Source organism: Strigops habroptila, chromosome 1 (genome assembly GCF_004027225.2).
Source record: "Strigops habroptila isolate Jane chromosome 1, bStrHab1.2.pri, whole genome shotgun sequence".
Taxonomy (NCBI): domain Eukaryota; kingdom Metazoa; phylum Chordata; class Aves; order Psittaciformes; family Psittacidae; genus Strigops; species Strigops habroptila.
In genome coordinates, this window is record NC_044277.2 from 5695514 (window position 1) to 5722280 (window position 26767).

Here is a 26767-nt window from a genome sequence, read left to right on the forward strand (position 1 = left end):
TTTCTCAGCATGTTATATACCATTCCTAGTTCAGGTAGTGCCTAACTGTAACAGAATGAGTGGTCTTAGCATGTCAAAACTATTTTCCATCCACTGTTCTGTTAGCAGGGACTGAGTACAGCACTCAGTCATATGACATCGTGGATTATTTTTAGAGGTACTGTCAAAAAGAGGGTTTCATTTGTTGTGTCTGCTCATATTAACCTCGTTCTCTTTTACATCTTGGTTTCACTATTACTTGTACTGGCATAACCACAAGGTGCACAGGGCAGTGGGGTGGGGAACAAAAGATATTTAGATATTCTTTATCTATTCATCATTTGCTGCTGAAGAAAACAATGGGATTCTGTGTCTTGCGGTGGCCTGTATTTTGATCAGGCAAAGCCTGATTGTGAAGTAACATCCAGCTTCACAGTGCAGGAGCAAGAACCTTCATTTTTATGTTTTTGCTTAGGCATAAAGTCACTGTTAAGAAATTCTTCCCTGTCTGCAGAGACTCAGGGGAAGCTCTGAGGAGAAATGGACAATATTTGTCCATCTTATGATTTAATATTGATATGTGGCTTAAAAATAGGAAAAAAACCCCCAGGTAATGGGTTTTATTCAGTTTCCTATATGGAGGTTATTTATTTTAACCAGACAACAAGAGGTCTGGTGAAACTCAATGAGGATATCTTTAGCTCCGTTAGAGCTGTTGTTAATGTTTTGCCTGAAAGTTGCATTGAAAGATGACTTGTTCTCAAAGATTTTCAAGGAAAATATTTGATTTAAAAAGGAATAAACTGATAAATTGTGAGCATTTCCATTTCTGTTTAATTTTTAATGTAATGTTTGGATTTGAGCCTCTAATACTTTCATTCCCTGTGTATTAATTTCAATGAAAGTGACTGGCATTGGGGACTTTGATTTGAGATCCTCTACATCACTGTTATTTTCTGCCATTCGTCTAATTGACCAAGAGTGTCACTACCTTGATGCACAAGGAATTGCAATGTGCACATTTGCACAATTGCACAAATCTTGAATATTCAGAAGCCTCATGTCTTCTGGGCATAGGACTGTTCTCTAAAGTCCTTCTTTAGGAAGAATATATCTAATTCCAAATTGCTTTAATCCATTGTGTTTTCAAGGCCAAACCTTTTGGCATCAGGTGCCAAATAATATGAAATAAATAATTTATTAGTAACTGATTAGTGTCATGCTTTTTATTAAGAATGAAAACATGTTTGGTTGCCTATAAAATATGAGTAGCGTTTTTTGGCTGTATTCCTTAGTACTGCAGACCTTAATAGTTTCCAGATTCTCTTTGCATCTGGAACTTTAACCTTAGAGTCTAACCTTAATCTGAGTGTTCCTCAGGTTCCTATGGCTTTTCTATGCATTTTTTGTTTTGAGCAGTTAAACTTAGTGGGTACACAGGCAGATGTCTATTTATGACCTATAGGATATCTCTGACATTCAAATTAAGGGGAGGAACAGGGAAAGGTTAAAATAAGATGAAGACTTTCCTTTGCAAAATTAATGTTATTACAGTGAGTCCATTTTGCAAAGGAAATAATAAAGGGTGGAAATAACCCTGTTAGGAAGTCACTAGTATTGAGGTATCTTCATGTGTTTGTGATATCCAAGGCTGTATTGTAGTCAGCAGTTCTAGTCTGGACAATGAGTGAAGACAATTTCTGCCCAGCATCCTCTCTTAGGACCTGATAAGTCTACTGAGAGATTTGACTGTATGGTCATTGAAATTGATACCTTAGGCACCTATGTGTAGTCTCCTCAGCTTTAAGTGACTTAATCTGGAGCACCAGCCAAGCCACTGGAAATCAGTTTCCTAATAGAAGTATTTAGGGCTGCTTGAGATGCTTCTGAACATGAGACACATGATGAGGGAAGGCAGACATTATCACAGTGTGGCACATAGGTAGCCACTTGGCTATTTCCTGGAGGAACTGCAGCCTGTAGAAGGTTCCACATTGAAACAGGGAAGAGCATGGACTGACAGAGGGACTGTTATGGAATAACTTAATTCCCATTCCCATCCCCCTCTGCTGCTTGGGAAGAGACGAGTCGGAAAGAGTTAAGCTAAGCCTGGAAAGAAGGGGGTGGTGTGTGAGGAGGTGTTGTTTTAGTGTTTGATTTTGTTTCTTTCTACCCAGTTGTGAATAAATTACATTAATTTTCCCCAAGTTGAGTCTGTTTTGCCTGTGACAGCAATGGTGAGTGATCTCCCTGTCTTTATCTGATTCTATTTTTCATCCTATTTTCTCCCACTGTCCTGTTGATAAGGGGGAGTGAGAGACCATATGGGTGGGAATTTGGCCCAGGAAAACCCACCACAATCTTATGCAGTAAATCTGAAAGAGGTAACCAGTTATAGGATGCTATTCTTAGGAGCAAGTCTAGTGGAACGGACACATAGTAAAACATTAATATCTGCATACTAAGGAGTGTCCCATTACACTACTGTGGCAATCCTCCTTCAATTCCACATTGCTGTTATTTGGAAAAGTTTATACTGTATGCATAGTCCAAATAGGTACTTTTGACAGTTAAAAAAATTGTATTTCGTATAACTGTAATGGAAATGCAAAGGGTCTTAAGCCATAATTCTTGCACTTACTCTGGAATAAATCAGGAGCAATAGCATTAATTAAAACCTCTTAGAATAGTGCAAGGATGGCATAAGGCAGAGAAAGATCAGGCAGTTCAGATTTAATTGCTGTTATTTTTAACTAGATACTGTGCTTCTTTTATTTTCTCCTGTGAAAACTAATACGTAAGTAAGTGGAGAGTTTTCATGCCCAAGTTCTCACCTAAAAAAGATACCTAAAAATGTCAGAGCTTTTGCTGGAATTATATCCAAGTTGGCAAGGATCTACCAGTTGGAGTAGGTAGTGTAATGTGAGCTTTCAGCTGTGAAGGACCTTGGTGCAATTGGCTCCAAAGTGTTTTTTCTTTCTCCTCATCAAACCCCTTTCTTCAGCTTTTAACCTAGTGGGGAGAGATCTGGTTTATCCGCTATTACACCCCTAGCAAAGTTTTATTGGTAATTGTAACCTGTATGAGCTGTTGTTTATGCAGCAGTTCACAGAAAACTAGGTGTTTTAACTGTTCATTTCCACATATAGTTGTGGTCCTCTAAGGAAATAATTCTGCTAAAGTGTCACAACATCTTTAGGTGTTAGACAGACATTTGCAGTTATAATTTAACTTTTATTATTGTATTTAGAGGCTTAAACACAAATCAGGCCAAAAATATCTGTAAACACTTGTGAAACATGAGGAATTTATAAACAAATAGACCAAAAAAAGAGTAGGGGGGGAAATGCAGAGAAAGGAGAAACACCACCAACATGGTGTTACAGCAGGTCATTGGGAGATCTGCAAACAGGGAGAGATACCCTGAGCTGCAGTGTAGTGGATTAAGCACACTGTAGCTCAGGATACTGTGCACTGCCTCTTATTCCTCGTTCATGAAAGCAGTGAGGAGGGAAGACTGGAATGAGTTTTATTTCTCTGTTTAGACAGAGCTTATAATTACAAATGTCCTAAAGTAACCTGCACCATATGTAACTTAGACCAGTGAAACTGCTGATGTTTTCGTTTTCTGTCTTCCTTCACATAACAGAGTGATCACCAATGGAATAGCAAATAACAAGAATTCAGCTGGTGTAGATATGATTAATGCTAACATTTTCATGATATCGTAGCCTCAAGAGAGAACAGCAGAATGATAATCACTACATATAAATTGAATTTTCCTAGATGTGAGATAGCACATACCTTGTTTTGCCACAGAAGTTTCCTCTTTGTTTTTTTCACTCATCTGATCACAATGCCTTTTATTGTAGATATTTCTCTATGTGTCTTTTCCCTACATGAAGCCAAGAGCTTTTCACAGTCTTTCGTCTCACATCAGGCCCTTGTGTCCACTCTGCCTGTTGTAAAATAGGAGGGACCTGATTAAAATCAGCATAAACCCACTTTAGTTAAAACTGAAAAGCAAAAGACTTGATATTTCTGAGCCTGCCTGTTCTCTTGAACACTTCTGTTTGAGTGCAATTGCCCAGGATGTGGTCCCACAGAATTTGGGGTTGGATCAAGTGGTCACCTATGTGACAGCATGTAATTTTTAATTCTTTCTCCTCAGGTATTACCAGATAAGAGCTGGACTGAAGATCCCACCCAGGCTTCCCCACAGGCTGTTTGCTACGATTGCAGGACAGACAGGTAAGCAGGTCCCAGAGGGATGTGACTAGAGGTGGAACAGCATGGAGGAGGAGAGTGTGTGTAAGGAATAGGTGAGCCTGGATTTGGATCCAAAGCTCGATTTCCCTAATAATTGGTAACTGTTCAGCTCTCTGTTCTGGTATGTGTTTGGGCTGAGTTGGGCTTGGAGTTTTGGTTCTTGTGTCAGAAAAGCAGAGGAAATTCTCACTGTCTTATCTGCAGGCATTCCCTCCCTCTTGTATGTGGCTTTCCTTGCTGACAATGGAAAGAGTTGGTTTACTATTCTAAGTGATTTCTGGATGAAAATTGTTTCACTGTGTCATGGGTTGACCATTGCTGGATGCCAGGTGCCCACCAAAGCTGCCTTATCACTCCCTCTTCTCAGCTGGACAGGGGAGAGAAAATAAATATAATGGGAGAGTCTTCACCACGGTCTGCAGGGGAATCTCTGCTCTGGTGTCTGGAGCACCTCCTGCCCTCCTTCTGCACTGACCTTGGTGTCTGTAGGGCTGTTCCTCTCAAATATCCTCACTCCTTTTCTCCCAGCTGTTGTTACACAACAGTTTCCACCCTTTCTTATACCTGTTACACCAGAGGCGCTACCACCATCACTGATGGGCTTGGCCTTGACCATCAGTGGGTCCTTCTTGGACCCATCTGGCATTGGATCCACTGGATATGGGGAAAGCTTCTGGCAGCTTCTCACAGTAGCCATCCCTGCAGCCCCACTTCTACTAAAACCTTGCCACGCAAACCCGATACAGTGTGTTAACAACAGCCTTTAGAGAATAACTTCAAGAGTCCTTTTGACTCAATACTCTGCATAGAGGAAATAAAAATGTGAGTGCAGGATTAATGAGTTCCTGAGCTTTGGGGTTTTTAATTCTTACATTTGAAATTTTTCCAGTTTAATATTCTTTTGTGGATTAAAGGTTCTCTTTTCTTTAAGTAAAAGTGTATTTTTCAATTTGGAAGTCTGGTTCAATGAAAATACATTAAAATACAAAGATACATTCAAATACAAAATTATTAAACAAATTATATCTGTATAAAATGCAAAGAGTTGTACAAAAATTTGAAGAAATCATCTGAAAAAATTTCCCAAACTCAGAGTCTGAGTAAAGAAATGTCTTTGGGAAATAAATAAATACATAATGTAGTGCAGGTTTGGAAAACCTCTTAGTGTGAAAAATCCCCAAGGAAGAAAGAAAATTATTTTTCATCACCTTCCAGTGTAATTCGCCTTTGGCATACCCAAAATCCCCTGGAGTTCCTTTGCTCTCTGGAAACATCCTCAAATTACAGTAGTTTCTGGCATAAGTAGTCTTGAACTAGTGAAATACGCTCAGTATTAAGATAGCTAGAATTTTACTTTCTAAGGGCAAAAAAACCTCGACAGCATACAATAAAAAAAGCCCAAACTACTCATATTCTGCATTGAACCAGGCATGGCTGTATTATTTAAGGAAGAGAAACTCAGCTACTTTATTTATTTTTCATTTGGATTAGTATTTACTTCAGTGTCCCTTCTTCTTTCAACCTTGTTAGAAACAATTCATGTAAAAGCACGGGCAGGAGAGAGGCAAGGCAGGCTGTGTGGTTACAGGATTAGCAGCTGACTTTCATAGTGCTAATGCAATCCAGACTCGAGTCTAATAGCTTTCTAGGGCTAACATCAAGACGAGGGTACTTAAGCTGTTAAGGCTTTAAACAGTTTTTCCTTGGCTATCTTCACAAGTACTTCCTAATTAATTTCATAGGTCTGCAAGAGTTGTTTAATGGGACTGAACTTGAAGGCAAACAGGCCATAATGTTCTTTTTGTTCTCATGCCACTGATCTCTCTCAGTATGGAGATAGCTGGGATGGAACTAATTGAATTGCTGTGCATGTTTCAGTAAGACACCCCTATTAAAGTAGTATTGCAACAAAACGAGGGTGGTGTTATAAAATAGCGAATAAACTCCTACCTCAGCAACAAGAATGAATACAAATTGGTGGGATTCATGAGTTAGGTTTAAAGGAAATATTTTTAATCTTTTCCTTATCAGGTTCATTGGGTCTATAAGAACTGAGAAGATATTTTGAAAACAGTCATGGATTTTACTTTATAAAATTACATAATTGTAGACAGTAATAAAATATAAAAAATATGGAAATATATAAAATAAACAAGAGGTAGTATTTATCTTCCAGTGCATGTGGCCTTTTATTTTTATGAAGTATTTCAGGATTTACAATAAACCCATGGGAACTGTCAGCAGTAGTGATATTTGCTTCCCACTAGATGCTTTCAACAACATAGGCCAAAAATAAAGTAGTTTTCAAGAATTTAGCAGAGGGGAAACTGAAGCCTGTATCATGCATTCCATTGGTGGTTGCCTGGCAAATCTACACAGTAACGACTCCGTTTATGGAGCAGGACTGACAGGATGCACAGGAAGCCTTCACGACCTACTACAGGGTCCGCATGTTGACTGTATCCTGTCTACATTGTGGGAAGAGAATGGCCTATGCGTTACAGTTGAAGTAAAGGAGAGATGTGCTGAAGCCCAGTAGCTCCTGTAGTTTGGTCCCGTAGGTCATCAAGGCTGCACATTATCTTGTATTGAGCCAGGTTGTATGAACATATGTATGTCAAACATATGCACATATATATACTCATAAAAATATATACATCTCATTCCTACTACTACTACACATTTTTAGCAAAGTGGCTTTCCTTAAAGACTTTTTCAGCAATGAAAAGGAGAGAAGGAACGAGGCTTGTCGTTCACAGTCTTTAGTTGCTCTCATACAGGTTTTAAACCCCACGAAATTTAGGTTCCTGTATTTGAATAGATATAATGACTGATGCAGCCTGCTTTTGGCTTATAAAGAGCAAATCATGCTCTCCACTTGTTCTTGTGCAGTTGATAACAGCACATACTCAATTGGGCTCAGCATCAGGTTTGCAGGGCTGAGCTAAGGCAGACATATCTTAAAGCTAAACACCATCAAGGCCCTCCTGAGTGAATTTATGGGGTTTTTGCCTATGTCACCACGTGATGGTGTCCACCTGCAGCATACAGTGGGCTGAATCTGCATGACTTAAGCACAAACAGCTAAAGGAACAGGGAAAGTGAATATGCCACCTCACAGTTTCACATTTGTATAATTATCTCCTTGACTGAGTTGTCTTCAATAAGAGTCTTCAGTAAGTTTTTAGGTTTCAGCTGTCCTATATTTTGGGACTATATTTAGGATTCATAGAAGTTATGATTCATCGATTTCCAGGTTATAGATACAAGATGAAAGAGTGCAGGAGCTTTCCTTAAAAACATATCTTTAAGATATTTTTATTTAAAAGTTTACCCATTGATTAAAGATCGTTGATTAAAACACTGGGAGGAATAACACTGGTCAGAAACAGTTAGGATTTGCTGTTTTATCTTGATTTTCTACACCACCTGAAAGAATGGAGAATGGTGGACACCAGGAGAGCAGTATAGATGAGAATTACTTAAGGAAGATAGTACGTATGGGATAAATCTTAGCAGCATACCTATGAAGAATATGAGAGTGAATTACATTGGTGAAGATGCCAGTTAATCAAATCTCTGGAAAACTATGAATTTTCATTTCCTCTGCAGTGTTTTGCACTAGTCTACACACCACCTGGAAGCATTGCTGCTGAGAGAGTGAGTGTTGCAGTCAGATTTTTTTTTTTTTTTTTTTTATATGTTCGGGTTTTAGACCCACTATGCCTCATTCTCATGTACTGCAACCATGGGAGGCTGCTTGCCCATCTGCTTGCCTAGCTGTTTACCTTACAGGCCAAGGAAACTGTTTTGGTGATGAAAATTAACTAAAGAAATTACTTAGGACTTTGATTTGTGTCCAGATTTCCTTTGTTTCTGCCATCTAGATGTACCACGTTGTCAATTTTCAAAACTTTTCAAGTAGACAAGTATTTCTGAAAACTTGGCCTGAAAATCTAATTACAGGCAATACAAAGTATTTAAGAAAAAATATTACCTGACAGTTTACTCTTTATTAGATTTTAGCAGTGTTCCATCTAATTTTAGTAAATTAAATTGGGTTATTGGCTAAAAGTACAGAAAGCAAATGACAGCTGAGGAATGCAGATCTTTCTTAATCTATCTCATTTAAGTCAGGGAGATAAGATGCAATATGTGTTCCAGACAAGTCAAGAAAATCTGTGACTGCCATTGCACATTAACTCTTTTGACTGGTGATGTAGAAGTGCTTCATGTACCCATAGTTTGATGCTTTTTCATAAAATGGAATTATCTGACATTAGGTGACAAGAAAAAAATAGCATGATTTAAAATGCTATGTGGGAAAGTAGGACAAAACAAAGAACAATGCAGTAGCCTGTGTCTGCCTTTTCCTATAAATTAAATGTTGATCTGTGGCTTCCTTGCACCTAAGACCTAATTTAAGGGGTTATTTATGTTTCTGATATGTGCCTTAACTGTTTTTGCCTGTTTTTAATAAACAATTAATGATTCCAGTCTCTGCGAGTGTTTTGATATCTCAAAGAAGTTCCCGGTGAAGGAATTCTACTAAGATTATTCAAGAAAAAGCTTTTCTTGTAACTGGCTTCTTATCTTAGTCAAAACAAGCATTTGCAGTTAGTTGCTCATTAGAGCAAGAAGAAACAGCCCCATGACTTGTAGAACAGTATGAAATTGCAGTCATTAGTTTCAATAACTTTTTGAAAGGTAATTTCTGCCTCCATTAAGTGAAGACAAGCTTACTGCTTTTGAAGTACAAGAAAAGGGGGGAAGGGGTGGGATTCATGCTTTGACAAACCCATGGGTTTGTTTTAAAAGCTTATTAAAGTAATCTGAAAATAAATATGCATTTTATACATAAAATAAAACATACTTGACAAATACAAATTATATCCAGAGCAGACCTTACTGTAAGAGAAGTTATTTTGGAGATGAGTTGTCTTAGAAAACCTTGTTAGCTGTGAGATCGTACAAGATGGTCAGGCATTTTAAGAATTCTTACTCCACAATTTACATATTCTGTCTTGAAATATCTATTTTGTGATATTCCAAGAGAGAAGAAGAAAGAAACCAAGAAAAAATATGAAAAAGAGTAAGCTGAAGATATCTCTAATTGATATGCTACTTCTGTGAGCATGTCTCAGTCCTCTTCCAGTCAAGGCTTTTCATAGAAGGCTGAAAGAATGGAAGCTGAAAATATGTATTTGTGGCTTGGGAGATTTTCCATTTCAGACCCTTAACTATTCAGGACACCCTCACTTCCCACCTCCAGACACTTGGGCAGATCACGCAGATGGCAGTGGAGATTTGGCAGATGTGGAGATGCAGAGCAGCATCCCAACTCAGAATTGAGACCTGGTCAGAGAAGGAAGCAAGCACTATAAAGGGTCTGTAAGCATCAACACATGCCAGAAGTCAATTCCTCTGGGCAGTGAGTGCGAGACACAAAACTTCATCATCAGTAGCCACCTGAAGGTCTGGCAGAAACAGAATCCAGTTGTTCAGAGTCAGAGAGCCAACACAGTATTTCTGCTGTCTGAGGCCAAGAATGACCTTCAGCTCTATAGTTAAATAGGCCATGCAGCTTTTTCAGACCTATCACTCCAGTATGATTTGGACCTTCACAGAGCTCTCTTCTCTTACAGGTTTACTTACATGTCTTTAATTTCCCCACACAGTGATCCTTGCTGCCTTCAGCCTAATGTAAGGTTCAGTCTTGTAATTTACACTAATTCAGTAGGTAAATTGCATCCAGACAACTGTTTCCTCCTGCTCTGCACTGATGAAAAATTATGTGATGTCCTACTGCGATGTTCCATACTTTACTCAGCGTATTTTCTTTTCTGAATTAATCTTTGTAATAAATATATAAAATGTCAGCTACACAGTTAGGTGACAAAACAAGTGAATATTTGCTCACTTAAGTTTTCAAAGCACAGGATTATTTTCAGACATGAATTCTCTAACTGAACAAGGTTCTTAGGGAACTGGTAATGAATTTAGAAACAGAAATAAACATTACAAAAAGCATAGATTATTTTTGTTTTAACGAAGTACTAAATATTTAAGAAAGCAAAGACAAAACTTCCTGCTGGTCTGAAGAGGGGCAGCTATTCCATCATCTCATATTTCAGTATGTCTGAAAAATGAACCTCGATTTATAGAGCAATACAGTGATAAGAGACTGCATTTATGTTAGGATGTTTCATACAAGGAAATTAGTAGGACACCTTGCTTTTTGTCATCACTGAATCTATGTATTGGTAGAGAGGTAATTTTACATAATTCTTTGCATGAGGCTAATTCAAAATGTCAAAAGGCAAGGTTAAGTAAAGGATTCATCTCAGAAATGTTCAGCTTTAATCAAAAGTCATGCTGAGAGAGAAAACATTTCTGAACTTTGTCTCCTTTAGAATTTATTTATCCTAAATATAACATCTGCATTTATTCTAAATATATATATGCTAAACATAGTATTTCAAAACTAAAACAAGTCTCTTCAAACATTTAAATAGGAAAATGATGATGCATTGGAAGAGTTTGTGCCTAAAAAAATGTTGTCTTTGCACTTTCAAAGCAGGCTTATTTTAGCTCAATTGTAAAAATGGAGTGTCTGCATGAGTACTCCTCTGCTAAAGAATGTGTATTTTCAGACTTCAGCAAACGAGTTTTCAAGCCTTCTAAAAAGCAGATATAGAACTCGGTGCATGCAGATAAATGTGGCAGGTTCAACCCTGGTTCATTGCCTTTAGAGTCTACGTTTTCAGAAGTCACTGGTTATTTGTATTACTTCAGTCTTCTTTTTTTCCTTTTTCTTTTTTCTTCAGCCTGAAACACTAAAGTTGCAGTAGAAAGATACTTCTGAAACTGGGATGTCAAAATGGGCAAACTAAATAACCTAACGCAGCTTCAAATCTGCAATAAGATACAACATTTCTTGTTCACTGAGTGCCAAAAAGGTGCAGTTGCATTAAAAAATGTATAGCTTATGACAAATCATTAAAGTCTTTACAATCAGCTGTTAGAACTGGTATGTAACAATTTTATATAAAACACAGGAGACAAAAACACAAAATGTACTCATAATTCTATGCATGAGACAACCCTGTTTTACCAGCAAAGCTCCTTCAAGTCTGCCATCAAAGCAGAATAGGTTTGCCTTTGCAGTTCATAGGAGTTATAAATTCCTGTGAGCTCCAAGTACCTGCAGGGATGGTAGAGCAAATTTAGTGCTAAGACTGAATAACAAGTATATTGTCTTTCTACAGATACAACAGATAAACCTGAATCTTTGTCCTGCATCTCTTGAATTCAGTGTGAACTTGGGGCAGTAACGTGTAACTGACAGCTGTAATAACCTCATATTCCCTCTGGGTAGCAGAGGGCATACAACATACTGAAGAGAGGTCTGTAAAAGTACCAGAAAACTCTGCAGAAGATGCTACTGTGCTGAATTTATGTTAGCTAACAAAAAGGCAGATGTAACAACTGAGTGTTTCATAGAATCATAGGATCATTTAGGTTGGAAAAGATCTTTGAAATCATTGAGCCCTACCACAAACCTAACACTGTCAAGCCCACCACTGAACCACTTTAGCATTCAGCATGACCGTAGCCATGTGTTAGGGGGATTTTCAGTAAGAAGCTCATTTGACCAGGATGACATTCTTGGTCATGTCAGCCTCTTCATAAGTTTTACCTTCAGATTTAGCAGATCATTCTGGGTTCATGTAAGATACCCTCATTTTGCTGCCCAACCAAGGTGATGAATACAAAGTCTCACCAGTCATCTGAGCTGAAAGATATTGGGATCTAAATTAGTAGGAACTAAATGATTAAAATTTCAGGAAGGTGCAAATGTATTTTTGTATGGGGACCACAAGTATTTGTAAGCCTGTCTTTAAAAATACTTATGGATGGTGGATTATGTCCCAGTGTTCTGCTTTTCAAACTATTACAAATATGTCACAGGGAGTGATGGCTTCTTGAGAGTATAGGTCATCAGGATGTCCTGTTAACTATAGGACATAGAAGATCATAAAAAAATTAGGATTCAAATATTCTGAGATCTATAGATGACAGTTCCAATGTAAGAAGTAGATATTTATTAGTTGAAACTTATGTATATACTCTTAACAACTCCAGATAATATTGGTTCTTCCCTGGGGAGGGTATCTTACATGATTTGTATGTAAACTTTCTAATAAAAGTTATTTCTCCAAGTTTTCTCTACTAGCAGGAAACAGTTGTCTTGTAATGATGTGTTAGCCTGTATTCTAGGGGCAGGCAATAAATCATCTATAATTTGAGTTATGGCTGTAAGATGGAAGAAGCCCTGTAAACCTGTGACTAAGGGTAAAAATCATCTTATCTGACTGCTGATGTCTATGCTGTGGGTGTCTCCACCTAAGCTAATCAGTCTCTCTTTATAGTCAAAGGAGAGAAAAAGGTAATTTGAGGGAGTAATTTAACATGTCTATTTTAAGATGAGTTGAATCACACCTATTTCTGTCCGTTTACTATAAAAGAAGTTACAGGAACTTTTGCAGAGAGAGACATTTCCATTGTGCTTGTAAAAGAGCTGGTGCAAAAAGGGTGTGATTTCACTTTGTGCCTTCATATGTGTGTGCAGATTAGGCACGTAATTATGAAAAGTAGGAAAAGTGACATGGTCAATAGAGAGCGCAAATGGTATCCTTATCTTTCCCAGCACATAATCAAAGATGATAGCTTGATTCAGAATTTTGCATAATGCTTCCAAATGGTTTCTCAGGGTAAAAATAAAAGAGCTAGGAGAAGACTTCAGTGTGAGAACAACTTTCTTATTCTTTTATTTGGACTTCATTCTGCCACTAACAGAAAAACAGACTTTCTTTTTGGAATGGCACAGTGATTGAAAAGGAGAATGTGGAAGTGGTGTAGTTTGTTTATTTATGTTTTGTAAGACTAAAACTATGATTATATTTTCACCATAGATGAACAAAGAATAGATGGACCATAGATGGACATTAATGGACAAAGAATATACTGGGAAATAAGAGCCAGGCTTTAATTTTGGTGAACCAAGGACCTAACTTTTGGTTCAGCAAAGCATTCTGATCTCCAGGACATTACTCTGTGGTCAGTAGCTCTGAAGCATAACATTGTGTAGATGTGACCATAACTTAGAAAAAATGAGAGAATTTTCTGTGCATTCAAGCGTACATGTGCACCTTTCAGAAGTATTTGCTTCATTTACTATTCTAACCAAGGAATACTGGTTGGTTTAATTTCCCATCGATAACACTGACAGAGGCTGCTCTGAAAAATCTGTGGCTTACAAATTAAAACAGGGAACATAGCAGGACAAACTGTGTGTCATTGTGTCTGTCTCATCTCTAAAATGATGGTATTGTTTCAAAGATGCAGATATATGCATAACATCATAACCTTCAAATATGTAAGATAAATAACAGGAATCCAAATAACTATAGAGACATACCCTCTAGCAGGTGATTCAAAATCTCCCATCAGCAGAATACCTATGTCCCAGGTAGGATAATAATGTCACAATGGGAAGGAAAAGTTCTGGGGGATTTTTTCATAGATCCTTTTCTCTTCAGGAAGGACCATTTTTATAGCTAGTCTGATATCCTCTGAACCTAAGCCGTAGAAATTTAGCCAGTGTTTTGTGCGTAAAGCACAGCTCTGATGTTTGAACTGTGCTTTGTAGAAGGAAGTTCAATGTTAATTTTTAGGAGAGAAGGGTGTTTTGGGGGCATTGTTTTGGAGTTTGGTTTGAGTTTTGTTGTTGTTTTTTCCATTTCCACTCAGGATATGGGATTGGCCTGCTTTCTGATGATAACTTTTTGTAGTAGAAACAAGCGAAACAGCCGTTGCCTTTCTAGCAGCTGTAATCAGAGACATCTGATGTCTCCTCTTGTAGTTTTAGTTAGCCTTCATCTTCTTTGTGTTATCTTTATTGCTGAAAGAAACTAAAGAAAATCGGATTCAATCTGTTGAATAGGGCTTTGATCAACATAGTCTAGTGAAGGATGTCCTTGCCCATAGCAGGGGAGTTTGGAACTAAGTGAACTTCAAAGGTCCCTTCCAACCCAAACCATCTCATCATTCTATGATTTTTAGTATGAATTGGCATGACCAGCACGAAGAGTACGGGTCTGAAAGCAGCAATGTCAATTTTGTTCTTAGAGTTGCCTTATGTACCCATTAAGTGTGAGAAGAAATGAGTAAATAAATCGGTCCATTTAGGCATAAGCACTTTTGCTGGTCTGAGATTGCCCTTTAAATGTTTACATTTCACTTCGATGTTAAGTTGGGATGGGATGGTATGTGTGTGATGGATTGTGGCACAGATGGGATGTGTGTGATGGAATAAATCCATGCTTAGAGTCAAATCACTTTCTTACCAATGATGTGTGTACTGCCCTTGAAGGTCTCACTGAGTACGTGCTCTCATATCTTTCAATTTCCCATCTGCAGCGGGACCTTTGAAACATGCTGTAGGCAGCTTGTCCAGCAGTACCTAGCAACCTACGACAGCAATGCCCATGATGCACTGATCAGCCCTGGCATCGGACCGTCTGTCCCAGTGTGAAAACCCTGGTTTTGCTTTAGACTTTGCTTGCCAGCAGCTGTTTGCATGGAGAGTGAATCTGGTTTGAACAGCAACCTTGAACCATTTGCTGCCTAAAAGGCCTGTTCTTGTTCTCTCTCTGACAAAAGATTGAGAAGGAGTCACATTACTCATACTTAGTTCAGAGAAACTTCTTTCAGCATTTGTTGCTTTTACAAAAGAAACTCAGCTGGAAGCATAGTATAGAGAAGAACCTTGTGTTACTGTCATTTCACCTGGTTAAACAAAGAAAGGACACAAAAATGAAAGTATGGCACATATGGATCGTAACCAATGGGTATGTCCTGTACCCCACATCTGATGTTCTCAGTCAAGCCAGACAATACAAGAAACAAAACCTCAGCACAGAGCTTAACAGATACAAAACCCTCTGAGTGTCTGTAGCACTGAGCTGTGCTGAACTTACAAATGTCCCTGTACGGTATGATAGCTGAAGTATTTGTGAGGACCCAGGAGGATTTACTGGTCCTTAATTCTTACGATGTCTGGGCTCGTTTTCCCAGCTCTGATCTCGAGCAGTGAGGCTCCTTCTGTTTTAACTTCCCCATACGTGTAATGGGGTTAATTGTATCTGTATCATAAGGTTATTGTGAAATTTAATTACTTAATAAAAGGAGCTTTGATATTTTTGGATATGTGACAGTGTAGGAGAGCACAGAATTATTTATGGTCTTGAAATTTTGGGCGGTTCACTTTTTAGAGAGTAATACAATGGATCCAAAGAGGGAAATGTTTGACCTACTATTTCTACCACACACTGCATAATGAGTTGTAATAATAACAGTAATCTGGGAGTCTGTTAATGTAATTAAAACCACCAACTTTTCTTCTAGGTGGGAGGTTTTTGAATATGGCTTATGTCCTAAATGGAAGTATGCTGCAACATCATCATAGCTGTTGTACCACATCCAAAATTAAGAGCATAATTCTGCTCATTAAAATATTTGTCCCACATCTCTACACATTAACCTGCCAGAAATAACTAATATGCATTTAGAAAATCTGCAGCAGTGAGCCAGCTTCTGCTTTTCACCATCTGAATACAGTCAGTGGATCTGTAGTGTCATCAGTTCCATAGTCCTTCACGGCAAAAAACAAGGATTAGTTTGGTGGAAGGTGTTGACCCTCAGCACTCCAGTGTAAGTGGCACAGTAAGGAAGTGGAGGAGTGTCTAGGTCTGGGGTTTTAATTATGTACAAAGGAAAATACAAACCTACTTATTTTATATGAAAATCAAGCTTAATGCCTGTAATGTATATGGAGGAAGATGCATATTTATGTCTTGAGAAGCAGCAGAGCAAACCGATTAAAAATGTGGTGAAAAAGAACTATTTCATTTCAAGTACCTCAGATACATTGGTTAATGAGTTTTGCTCAGTAACAGCTACTAGGTCTTGTCACTTCTCTAAAGCACTTTCCATCTGCACATCTCAGCATGCCTTATCACTGTGAATTAATTCAGCTTTAAGGCCAAGTTCTTGTGAGGTAAAATAAGAGTTTATGTCTGTACTGTGAAGCACAAAAACATATTGAAGATCTTTAGCATAACTCTGACCTGGTACATTCCGTGACCTAATACACCACCTTCCCTAAAATAACTTGTCTTCTGAGATCAGTGTGTTTGTACCGAATGTTTCTTCATCAGCACATTGTACCTTATTCATCCTGGGTCTTGCTCTGGTACAATTTTGCTGGCTGTTATCTCAGGTGTATGTGCAGCATGCTCTGTTGTGCAGTTTTTGGTATCATGTCAGTGTTCCAGCCCAGGTTGGATGGGGCTTTGAGCAACCTGGTCCAGTGGGAGGTATCTCTGCCCATGGCAGGGGGGTTGGAACTAGATGATCTTAAGGTCCTTTCCAATCCAAACCATTCTATGATTCTGTCATTCTAAGATGTCAGGTTTCTTCAAATAATTTTCACCAAAAAAAGCTACCCAAAGCCTGCACTTATATAGGCCAAAAATTCTGTGTTTTTTCTGCAAGCTGTCTCAGGGGCTGGAAAAGAGTATAACTGGAGGTCAAGTTTTATCCATGGAAATAATGGGAAGTACTAAGTGAGGTGTTTTAATGCAACTCTCCCTGAACCTCCTCTCTTTCCACTGAACAGTAAGAGGTTTTCCAACAGTAATGACCCTGTTGTGAAGGTGAAGGCCTTATGCAAGTGCAGCCTACTGTTTTACTTCCAATCATGGTGACTGATATAATTTATGATTTCCTGGATTTGTCTCTTTATGTCTATCCATCTATATCTCTCATCTTTAAAAACCACTTCGATAAGTGTACATCACTTTGCTTTGGATTTGACTTTTGCATATGTCTACAGTTTCTAACTTACCCCTGATATGGTTGAATCATCTCTTCCATCTCTGCTGGTCTTGGCATTGGACTTCAACTCACAATCTCGGGAAGAGACAAGGGAGTTTCTCACATGATCTTAGTAATAATTACAGACTTGAGCAGTCTCAGGATCATATTGAGTAGCCTATGATTATAGTGCAAGATTCCTTCATACATAACACTGGAAGGACTCAATTCCACATATGTGGAGCATGAATTTTAGGTTACAGTTTTTTTTCTGCTATTGGGTCTTGATTTCTCTTAACTGGTCATAAAAATACCCCCGCAACTTAAATTAGTTTTTTGACTTCTCTGTGACTAAAATGAGATGTGACAGATCCCACCCTAAAAATTTTATTTTCAAGTCTAGTGGCTGCAACTGGGTGGTAGTACTGGAATGACATGGATCTGGGAAGCTTCACCAGTAGGCCCTATTCTAAGAAGTATGTGGAAGTTAGAATTTGAATTTTCACCATGTGATCTACTCAGAAATATCAAGGTTTAATTCCCTTCCTTTTAAGTAATAGGAACTAATGTAATAACACCAACCGTATCCTGGGCTGCATCAGAAGTATTACCAGCAGGTCAAAGAAGGTGATGCTGTCCCTCTGTTCTGCTCTGGTGAGACCCCTCTTGGAGCACTGCGTACAGTTCTGGTGTCCTCAACATAAGAAGGACATGGAGATGTTTCAGCAAGAGAAGAGGAGGCCACGAGGATGACCAGGGACTGGAGCACCTCCCATACGAAGACAGGCTGAGGAAGTTGGGACTGTCCAGCCTGCAGAAAAGAAGCTGCATGGAGACCTCAGAGCAGCTTCCAGTATCTGAAGGGGGCTACAAGGATGCTGGGGAGGGACTCTTCATTAGGGACTGTAGCGACAGGACAAGGGGTGATGGGTTTAAACTGAAACAGGAGAAGTTCAGTTAGATGTAAGGAAGAAGTTCTTTACTGTGAGGGTGGTGAGGCAGTGGGACAGGCTGCCCAAAGAATTGGTAAATGCTTCATCCCTGGCAGTGTTCAAGGCCAGGTTGGACAGAGCCTTAGGTGACATGGTCTAGTGTGAGGTGTCCCTGCCCATGGCAGGCGGTTGGAACTGGATGATCTTAAGGTCCTTTCCAACCCTAACCATTCTATGGACTCCATTTGACCACTAAGGAAGTAGGTATTATATTTGTGGGAGATGAAAAACTACAAGAAACAATAATATTTGATTGAAATTACACTCACCAGAGCTCAGAGTGCCAAGATTTAGATTACAAGAGACTACAAAGGACCTCTGACAGGATCCAAGGAATTACCATGCGCTTTCATACTACTGCTAGACACAGGAAGCAAAAGCAGAGATTTAGATTTCTATAATGAATTTCATTTGTTTGTGGATCATAATAGATGGGGAGTTTGGTGTGGGTTTTTTTTTGTTTGTTTGTTCATTTTCTGAATTGCATTTTAGGTTTTAATGAAACCAAATTAAACTGCAGATTTTTGTATCTTTTGATTTCCAGTAACAGAAGTTTCTACAATATCAGGAAGAGACAAAGAGAACAGGGAGTCTAGGCTGTCACTAAACTGTGAGACCTGGCTTCAATTTCTGACTCTCCAACAGGCTTTCTCTCCATTGTTGTACAAGACACTTAGATTTAGATCTTCAAAGTCCCTCAAAGGCCTAATTTACATTGGCTTACATTGAATACTCCTGAGGAGAAAGGCCCAAGTCATGCTATGCCTCAGGTTCTCACCTGTAAAGGGGCATGAACAATGTCTACAGTCAGCATTGTGAAGGATAAAGAAGGTGAAGAACTCACTGTGAGGATGTGGTGAAGGCCATAAAAATTTTCACTTGATGGATTGCTTCTAAGCCATTCAAACAACTTGAAGGCTTTCATGTCATATGAAATAGGTTTAATCTAGAATGTTGCTCACTGTTTATATTGCACAATGCCTGGGTTTGACAGCACTTAACTGCAATAGGAAACTGAGTGACAACACAATGAAGTAAACTTTGAACAATATCATCTGGAGGTGGGTTTTCATCCATTTGTTGTTGTCCTTTCAGGGTAAAGAGGAAAGCCCATGTAAAAATATCTTTTAAAAGAAAAACCCTATTTTTTAGTTTGGGTAGCCAGCTCTTTTCCCAAACTGAAAGTTATTTAACATTCCTCATCTTTTTAATCATAAACTGAGAGGAACCAATAGAAGTTAACAGGAACTTTACCTTCATTTACATAATTGCTATGTGGAATGGGAAATTGGCTTATGCAAGGAAGGAATCTGAGGCTCATTAGTGATGAGCGTCTTCAGCAAAGTGTGCTCCCTGACATAGTGTTCAGTTGCAGGATGTGGGTGGTCTTATGGGATACATTTCACATTAACCAGCCAATTAATGAAAACACAAGTGAATTGAACTGAATGTAACACTTGCCTGTGTCTGTGAGGTTGCTAGCCTAGTGATTGCAAGCAAAAACCTATGTAGGACTATGCTCCTACAGCAAAACAAAATGGTGAGTACAAACTCAGGGAAATATAGGAAAAGATACTTCTGTTTCATACAGTGTGATCACCACAGACTAAATACGTGCTCCACAGTCTGAGCTGTGATGTAGAATATAATCATGGATAAATAGGGTAAAACCCCTTCCTTTTTCTTCAAGCCTTTATGTCTTTTAGCAGCCTGGGGAAAAAAGGGAATGCAGACATCTGAGGTAGCCAACCTATTCCTGCAAAGAAATTTGATTGCATTCACTTCTTGATTCAAGTGGCTCATCCATCACCAGGGAAAGGGTAAACAATATGTTGGTGGTGCTTTTGTACAAGCAAGAAATTAACAAATTCCATCTTATTTCCTTAAAAGAATTCAGGAGGGAGCAATGCTTCCACTGAGATTAGTCATAGGGCTCACATAATTTATACTTCACTGAAAAGCTTATTCTCCTCTGACCCGAACCTCACATTGGAAGTACCTGAGTTTGATATCACTCTCATCTCTGCAAATGCAGGTCAACATAGACCAAAGGGACCTCAGCAGTATCCCTCATTTAAAAGAGCAAAGTTTGAGTTTAACAAGTGAAAATCTAAAGGATGAGTAAAAGATGTGACTGGAGGAGTTGATTGGATGAGTTGATCGAAGTGTCTCTTTTAAACAGATGATCAGGGACTTCTTGTTGCAGGTTTTGTGACAATCTAAGTACAAGGTAGACTTTACTATACAACAGCTGCTGAAAGGGAGCAGCATGAAGGTAACTCAGCTTGCAAGAGGTCAATCTTATAAAACATCTTAATAGTTTCTAGCAGAAAAGAAACAAAACCACTCCAGCAGGGATTACTCTTTAAAGCCTGCAGGCTTGAGCTGAGAACCATAATTTTTTCATACATTTTGAGAAAGTACCCAGAAACGACCCAATCGTAATTGATTCAACAATGTTCTCAAGGAGGAAAAGCACAGCTGCACTGAAGAAAGAGCTGCCCTTCCAACACAAGCTCTCTTCAGAGGTGCTGACCCAGCTTTAGATGAAATTTGCTTGAAACTGGTACACTTGTATTTCTTTTCCTGACAGAGTATATACTCACAAAGATATCGAAGTCGATATTAAAAGTATGAAGAAAAACTAGTTGACTTTGAGGAATTTAAGCCAGAGAAATGTAGAAATTATGAAAATAGCAACAAGATATTAAAGAAACATTTACCAAGAGTTGATGTTAGTGTGCTTTAAATTATTCATTTTGTTGTAGAAATGAAGATTCAGTCAGCTATTCAGCCCTAATTCTGGCTCATGTAGACAGCTTCTGCAGGATTCAATCCTGCAAAGAGCCTTCTTGCCTTTATCCTCTGCAGAACCTCGGCTGCAACTAAATAAAACCAGAGAAATAATGTCTTTCTTTTTCAAAGAAAAACAGAGTCTAATTTATTGTTGTTATTATTATTATTATTACTATTATTTTGGTGCTAGTTTAGTGAACTGACCACTTGGTTGTCCTGAGCTTCTGGCAACCATGTCTGGCTCCAGAAAGATGTGCTGCCTGCATAATATTTCAGAGAACCAGAATACCTTGTGTTTGCCCAGATTTCAGTATAGAAGAGTATTGGGTGAAGAGGTGTGTAATAATGATTCAGTTTTAGGAATATGGAGCCAGGATGTTAATCCAGTCACATGTAATTTACTTAGTACCTTAAACCAGGTGTCTGATAAAGTGGGAACAGAGGCTTCTAGTTACAAGTTCTGTGTTGAGGTGATTGGAACAGGATTAGCATTTGTGCCATGGATTTATTTTGTCCTTCTCATCTCTGTATTTTGTTTTTTAATAAATAAAGGAGGAATAAAACCTCTTCCCAAAACACTGGTTAAACACTAATCTGACTGTGCATGTCTTCTACTTCAAGCTTATTTTGTTAAGAGGTTTCACAATAACTCCCAGTGTCACTTTCCAAAACTAAGCTTATTCCAGCTCTGACCATTGTTACAAGGTTGGTTCACAAATGGGTAGAGAGGCAACGTGATGGAAAGTTTTGAAGAGCTATCTGCAAAACTTTGAATCTACAGCTCTCAGTTGGCATGTTAAGCTTCTGCTGTTGTTTATTTACTCAAGGCTAGCTGTCCAGATAGAAGCATGGTTTAAAATATAGACTAGACATGCAGTAGGCAGTGCAAGGGAAAAGTACTTGGTTTCAGTGCTCAGCAGAAAATAGGAGTACTTACACAAGAAGAGCAATGTGATAGAAAACTACTGAATATTAGTTGTAGTTTCTAAAATGTTTGTCCAGAAAGTCTATGAGTACTGGAAAATGGAAATGGTTGTCATGCTCTATGGATAAACTCTGCAGCTCTGAATATCTCTAGCTGCTAAGCTTCTCCAGCCCATGACATTCTATGCCTGACCTCTGATTTCAACCTTTCAGACAGAAAGGGAACGAAGGAGTATCCGGGACACTGAAATACCACAAACTTAAGTATCATCAGAGGAAATTTTTTTCAAGACAATGAGCCTTTGAAACTTTCTGACACCACATAGTGTTGAATTTGGTAACAGTTCACAAGGTGTGTGAGAAGATCCAGATATCTCAATAGAGATGTAAAAAGCAAAGTGAACTGATGGGATGCATATGGATCCCTCAAGAAAATCATCTGCTGTGGAACATTAAGGAATTGACTAGATGTCCAGTACAGCATTCCACATCTTTCCTCATAAACCAGGGAACTTTGAACAGCTCATGCAGTAAGTTTTTTGTCATGTACTAGTCATAGAATCACAGAATGGTTTGGGTTGGAAGGGACCTTAAATCTCATCTAGTTCCAACCTCCTGCCACGGGCAGGGACATCTTCCACTAGACCAGGTTGCTCCAAGCCCCTGTGTCCAACCTGGCCTTGAACACTGCCAGGGATGGGGCAGCCACAGCTCCTCTGGGCAACCTTTGCCAGCATTTCACCACCATCACATAAAGAACTTCTTCCTAATGTCTCATCTCAATCTCCCCTCTGTCAGTTTAAAGCCATTCCCCCTTGTTCTATTACTACATGCCCTTGTAAAAAGTCTCTCTCCACTTTTCTTGTCGGCCCCTTTAGGCACTGGAAGCTGCTCTAATGTCTCCCTGGGGCCTTCTCTTCTCCAGGCTGAACAAGCCAAACTCTCTCAGCCTGTCTTCACAGGAGTTGTGCTCCAGCCCCATCATCTTCATGGCCTCCTCTGGACTTGTACCAACAGGTCCATGTCCTTCTTGTGTTCGGGCCCCAAGAGCTGGACACAGTACTGCAAGTGAGATCTCACAAGAGTGGAGTAGAGGGGCAGAATCACCTCCCTCGACCTGCTGGTCATGCTTTTTTTGATGCAGTCCAGCATGCAGTTGGCTTTCTGGGCAGCTAGCACACACTGCTGGGTCATGTTGAGCTTCTCATCAACCAACACTCTTAAATCCTTCTCCTCAGGGCTGCTCTCAATCCAGTCTCTGCCCAGCCTGTATAATCCCTGTTTGGGATTGCCCTGACCCATGTTCAGGACTCTGCGCTTTGCTTTGTTGAACTTCATGAGGTTCACATGGCCTACCTCTCAAGCCTCTCAAGGTCCCCCTGGATGGCACCCTTTCCCTCCAGCTTGTTGGCTGCACCATGCAGCTTGGTGTCATTAATGTGATGATGATCACGTTAATGTGATGTAAAGTGATGATTTAGTCATGAGAAAACCTATAATCTTCCTTCCTTCCTTCCTTCCTTCCTTCCTTCCTTCCTTCCTTCCTTCCTTCCTTCCTTCCTTCCTTCCTTCCTTCCTTCCTTCCTTCCTTCCTTCCTTCCTTCCTTCCTTCCTTCCTTCCTTCCTTCCTTCCTTCCTTTCCTCTTTTTTTCTTCTTTTTTATTTCTTCTTCTTTTCTTTTTTGTTCTCCTTATAATTTATGATGGTTTTCTACCATTTATGCTATAAGTTCTTGCCAAGCCTATTTTGGATGCTTTCCAATTTCCCCACAGTTTTTCATTCTTTTTGCCTGTATGAAAAGTTCCCATCAAGTCTTTAAATTCCCTCTATTAATTTTAAATAAGAACAAGCTAACACTTAGTCTTTTCCCCCGTGATTCATATCCCCAGGCTTTTACATGATTTCCTATAGCTCTCATTTTCAAGGATAGTCATCCTTACAAGGACATTGGCTGTGAAAAAGCCTCATGCAAAATGCACTGTAATTTCTTCCTCCTTCTTAATATCTGTAGAACAATCTTAACCTAATTCACTATTCCCTGGGTAATGGAAAACAACATCTCTTTGGTTTTCAGCATTTGTAAAAGTATTGAAAAGGGAAGGGACTTTGTTTCTACTAGTTATGAGTCTTCCTACCATTCTTTCTAGGCACTTTTCTGATTAGTGCAATATTTGGTTGTTGGGATCTCTAATATGTGTTCTCTCAGACTTCCTTACCGCCAAAGTCTAGAGGAACTGTGCATTTATGTGTTCCTTCTTTTAATTCAAATCATGGAACCATAAAATGGTTTGGATTGGAAAGGACCTTAAAGATCATCTAGTTCCAACCCTCCTGCCATGGGCATGAGCACCTTCCACTAGACCACATTGCTCAAATCCCCATTGTCCTGGGTTCAGCTGAACAACTGAACATACAACCATACAACCATAGAACCTGGTCTTGAACACTTGCAAGGATAGGGCAGCCCATCCCTGGAATATAGCAGTGGAAATGATGGGTTGTTTCCAAAGTTATGTCACTTGAATATATACTATTCATTTTATTATTCTTTGGGAAAGAGTTTTAAATCTAGGACGGGAGCTGTAAGTGCTGCAACACAGGTCTGTAATAAGTTATAATACCTCCAGGAAACAACCCCATGGATTAAAATTCAAATCATGCAAATCATGTGTTCTGAATGTTGTCAACTTTTGTCAGGGAGGTGTACTTGTCATCATGGATTGCACTTGGGGTTTTTACTTCCAAAATTATTAGTAATGTTCACGGATGATTTTAGAGGATAAAGAGCCAAGATTTTATCAAATCTTTAGAAAAACTTGTGAGTGTGATTGTCACAAGGCAAGAAATATCCTGGGAAAAATCTACACAATTTATCTAAAAAAAAAATAAAAATCCATAAAAAAAGTAAAACCCTTGGGTTGAGATAAGAACAGTTTAATAATTGAAATTAGCCCTCCCACATTCCTGAGCCTCTCCTCACTGGCAGAGCAGGAGAGACTGAAAAGTCCTTGATAGGAGTAAATGCTACTGAACAACAACTAAAACATTGGTGTGTTATCAGCATTGTTCTCAGACTAAAGCCAAAACACAGCACTGCACCAGCTACTAGGAAGAAAATTAACTATCCCAGCCAAGACCAGAACATGTAGCCACTTACCCCTACAATGTGATGTCTAATACAATGCAGTGTGTACGTCTGCTTGGTACTAAATACAAGATTTTCTTCACGCTAGATGTGAGTTCATTCCAATTTTGCCATGATTTTCAGCATTATCTACCATAACTTTTGTAAGTTTACTTTCTATTTTGTGCTAATAGTAAAACTTTTTTGTCATCTTTGTTTGTCTTGGAGAAGTAAAGACATTTAAAATTTTGAATATAAGGGAGATAAACTCTCACATAAAGTGAGATTTTTTTGGATAGATGGAATTTGGCTCATTGAAGTTTCAAAGTTTTAGATGGATTTTGTTGAGTAAGGTTGGTAGGATTAAATTCAGGACTCTGTCTTATGTTATTTAGTCCATTTAAGAGCTTAATTCAGGACCATGATATGTATGCAAAGTTTATGCCAAATAAAAAGACAAACTGTCCAGAAAGTGATAACAGAACCTTTTCTCAAATGACCCTTGCCTCAGCCTGGAGGCAATGAATAGCCTTACCTGAAAACAGCCCAAAGAAAGAGAACAGCTAATGATACTCTTGGCACATCACAGACAAAGAGAACATTAATGCAGTTTAATGAAATCCCAGACAGAAAGCCAAATGGCTTGTGTGCCTGACATGCATTGACAAAGTATGATCAGCCTCTTGCTGATTTATGTGCATGCGTGATCCAGATGAAGCTAAAGGATTTCAACTGAGATAATGTGCATAATTAAAAAGCAAAAAGATAAAAAAAACCAACCCCAAAAAACCAATGCAGTGACAGAAGTTGATGGAATCTAATCAGAGAAGCAAATGAATAAGAAAAAATAGTTCTATTCCATTTTGTGCTGAGCTGTGTAGACAGTTCAGCAACTAAATCACTAATCAGACAAGAGCTGGCTGACCTAGGAAAGGAGCAATCTTGCTTCTCAGCTGGATGGGAAGTTTTAAATTATCTGCTCAAAGGAATATTTTAAAGATACAAAAGATACAGAAGAACCTTTTGGGTTTCAATTAAGCTTATGGCTTATATGGAAACGGTTCCTCTTACAGATTGGCAATATGGTTTGCTTATTTGGAAGCTACTTTATAACAATATTGTTTTTAGAATCATAGAATCATAGAATCATAGAATCGTAAGGGTTGGAAAGGACCTTAAGATCATCTAGTTCCAACCCCCCTGCCATGGGCAGGGACACCTTGCCCTAAACCACGTGGTCCAAGGCTCTGTCCAACCTGGCCTTGAACACCGCCAGGGATGGAGCATCCACAACCTCCCTGGGCAACCCATTCCAGTGCTTCACCACCCTCACTGTAAAGAACTTCTTCCTTATATCTAATCTAAACTTCCCCTGTTTAAGTTTGAAGCCATTACCCCTTGTCCTACCACTACAGTCCCTAAGGAAGAGTCCCTCCCCAGCATCCTTGTAGACCCCCTTCAGATACTGGAAGGCTGCTATGAGGTCTCCACGCAGCCTTCTCTTCTCCAGGCTGAACAGCCCCAACTCTCTCAGCCTGTCTTCATATGGGAGGTGCTCCAGCCCTCTTATCATCCTCGTGGCCCTCCTCTGGACTCGCTCCAACAGCTCCATGTCCTTTTTATGTTGAGGACACCAGAACTGTACACAGTACTCCAAGTGAGGTCTCACGAGAGCAGAGTAGAGGGGCAGGATCACCTCCTTTGACCTGCTGGTCACGCTTCTTTTGATGCAGCCCAGGATACA

At 39.1% G+C, this 26767-nt stretch overlaps 1 protein-coding gene across 4 annotated transcripts in view; it reads left to right on the forward strand.

Annotated features, from left to right (window-relative positions):
• Positions 1-26767, forward strand: part of FAM135B (family with sequence similarity 135 member B) — a 205928-nt gene that overhangs the window by 82124 nt on the left and 97037 nt on the right. For all 4 annotated transcript variants that reach the window (XM_030502179.1, XM_030502196.1, XM_030502206.1 and 1 more), the window contains exon 3: positions 4151-4230. In XM_030502179.1, coding sequence (XP_030358039.1) covers positions 4151-4230 — 80 coding nt within the window. The remainder of the gene's footprint in view (positions 1-4150; positions 4231-26767) is intronic.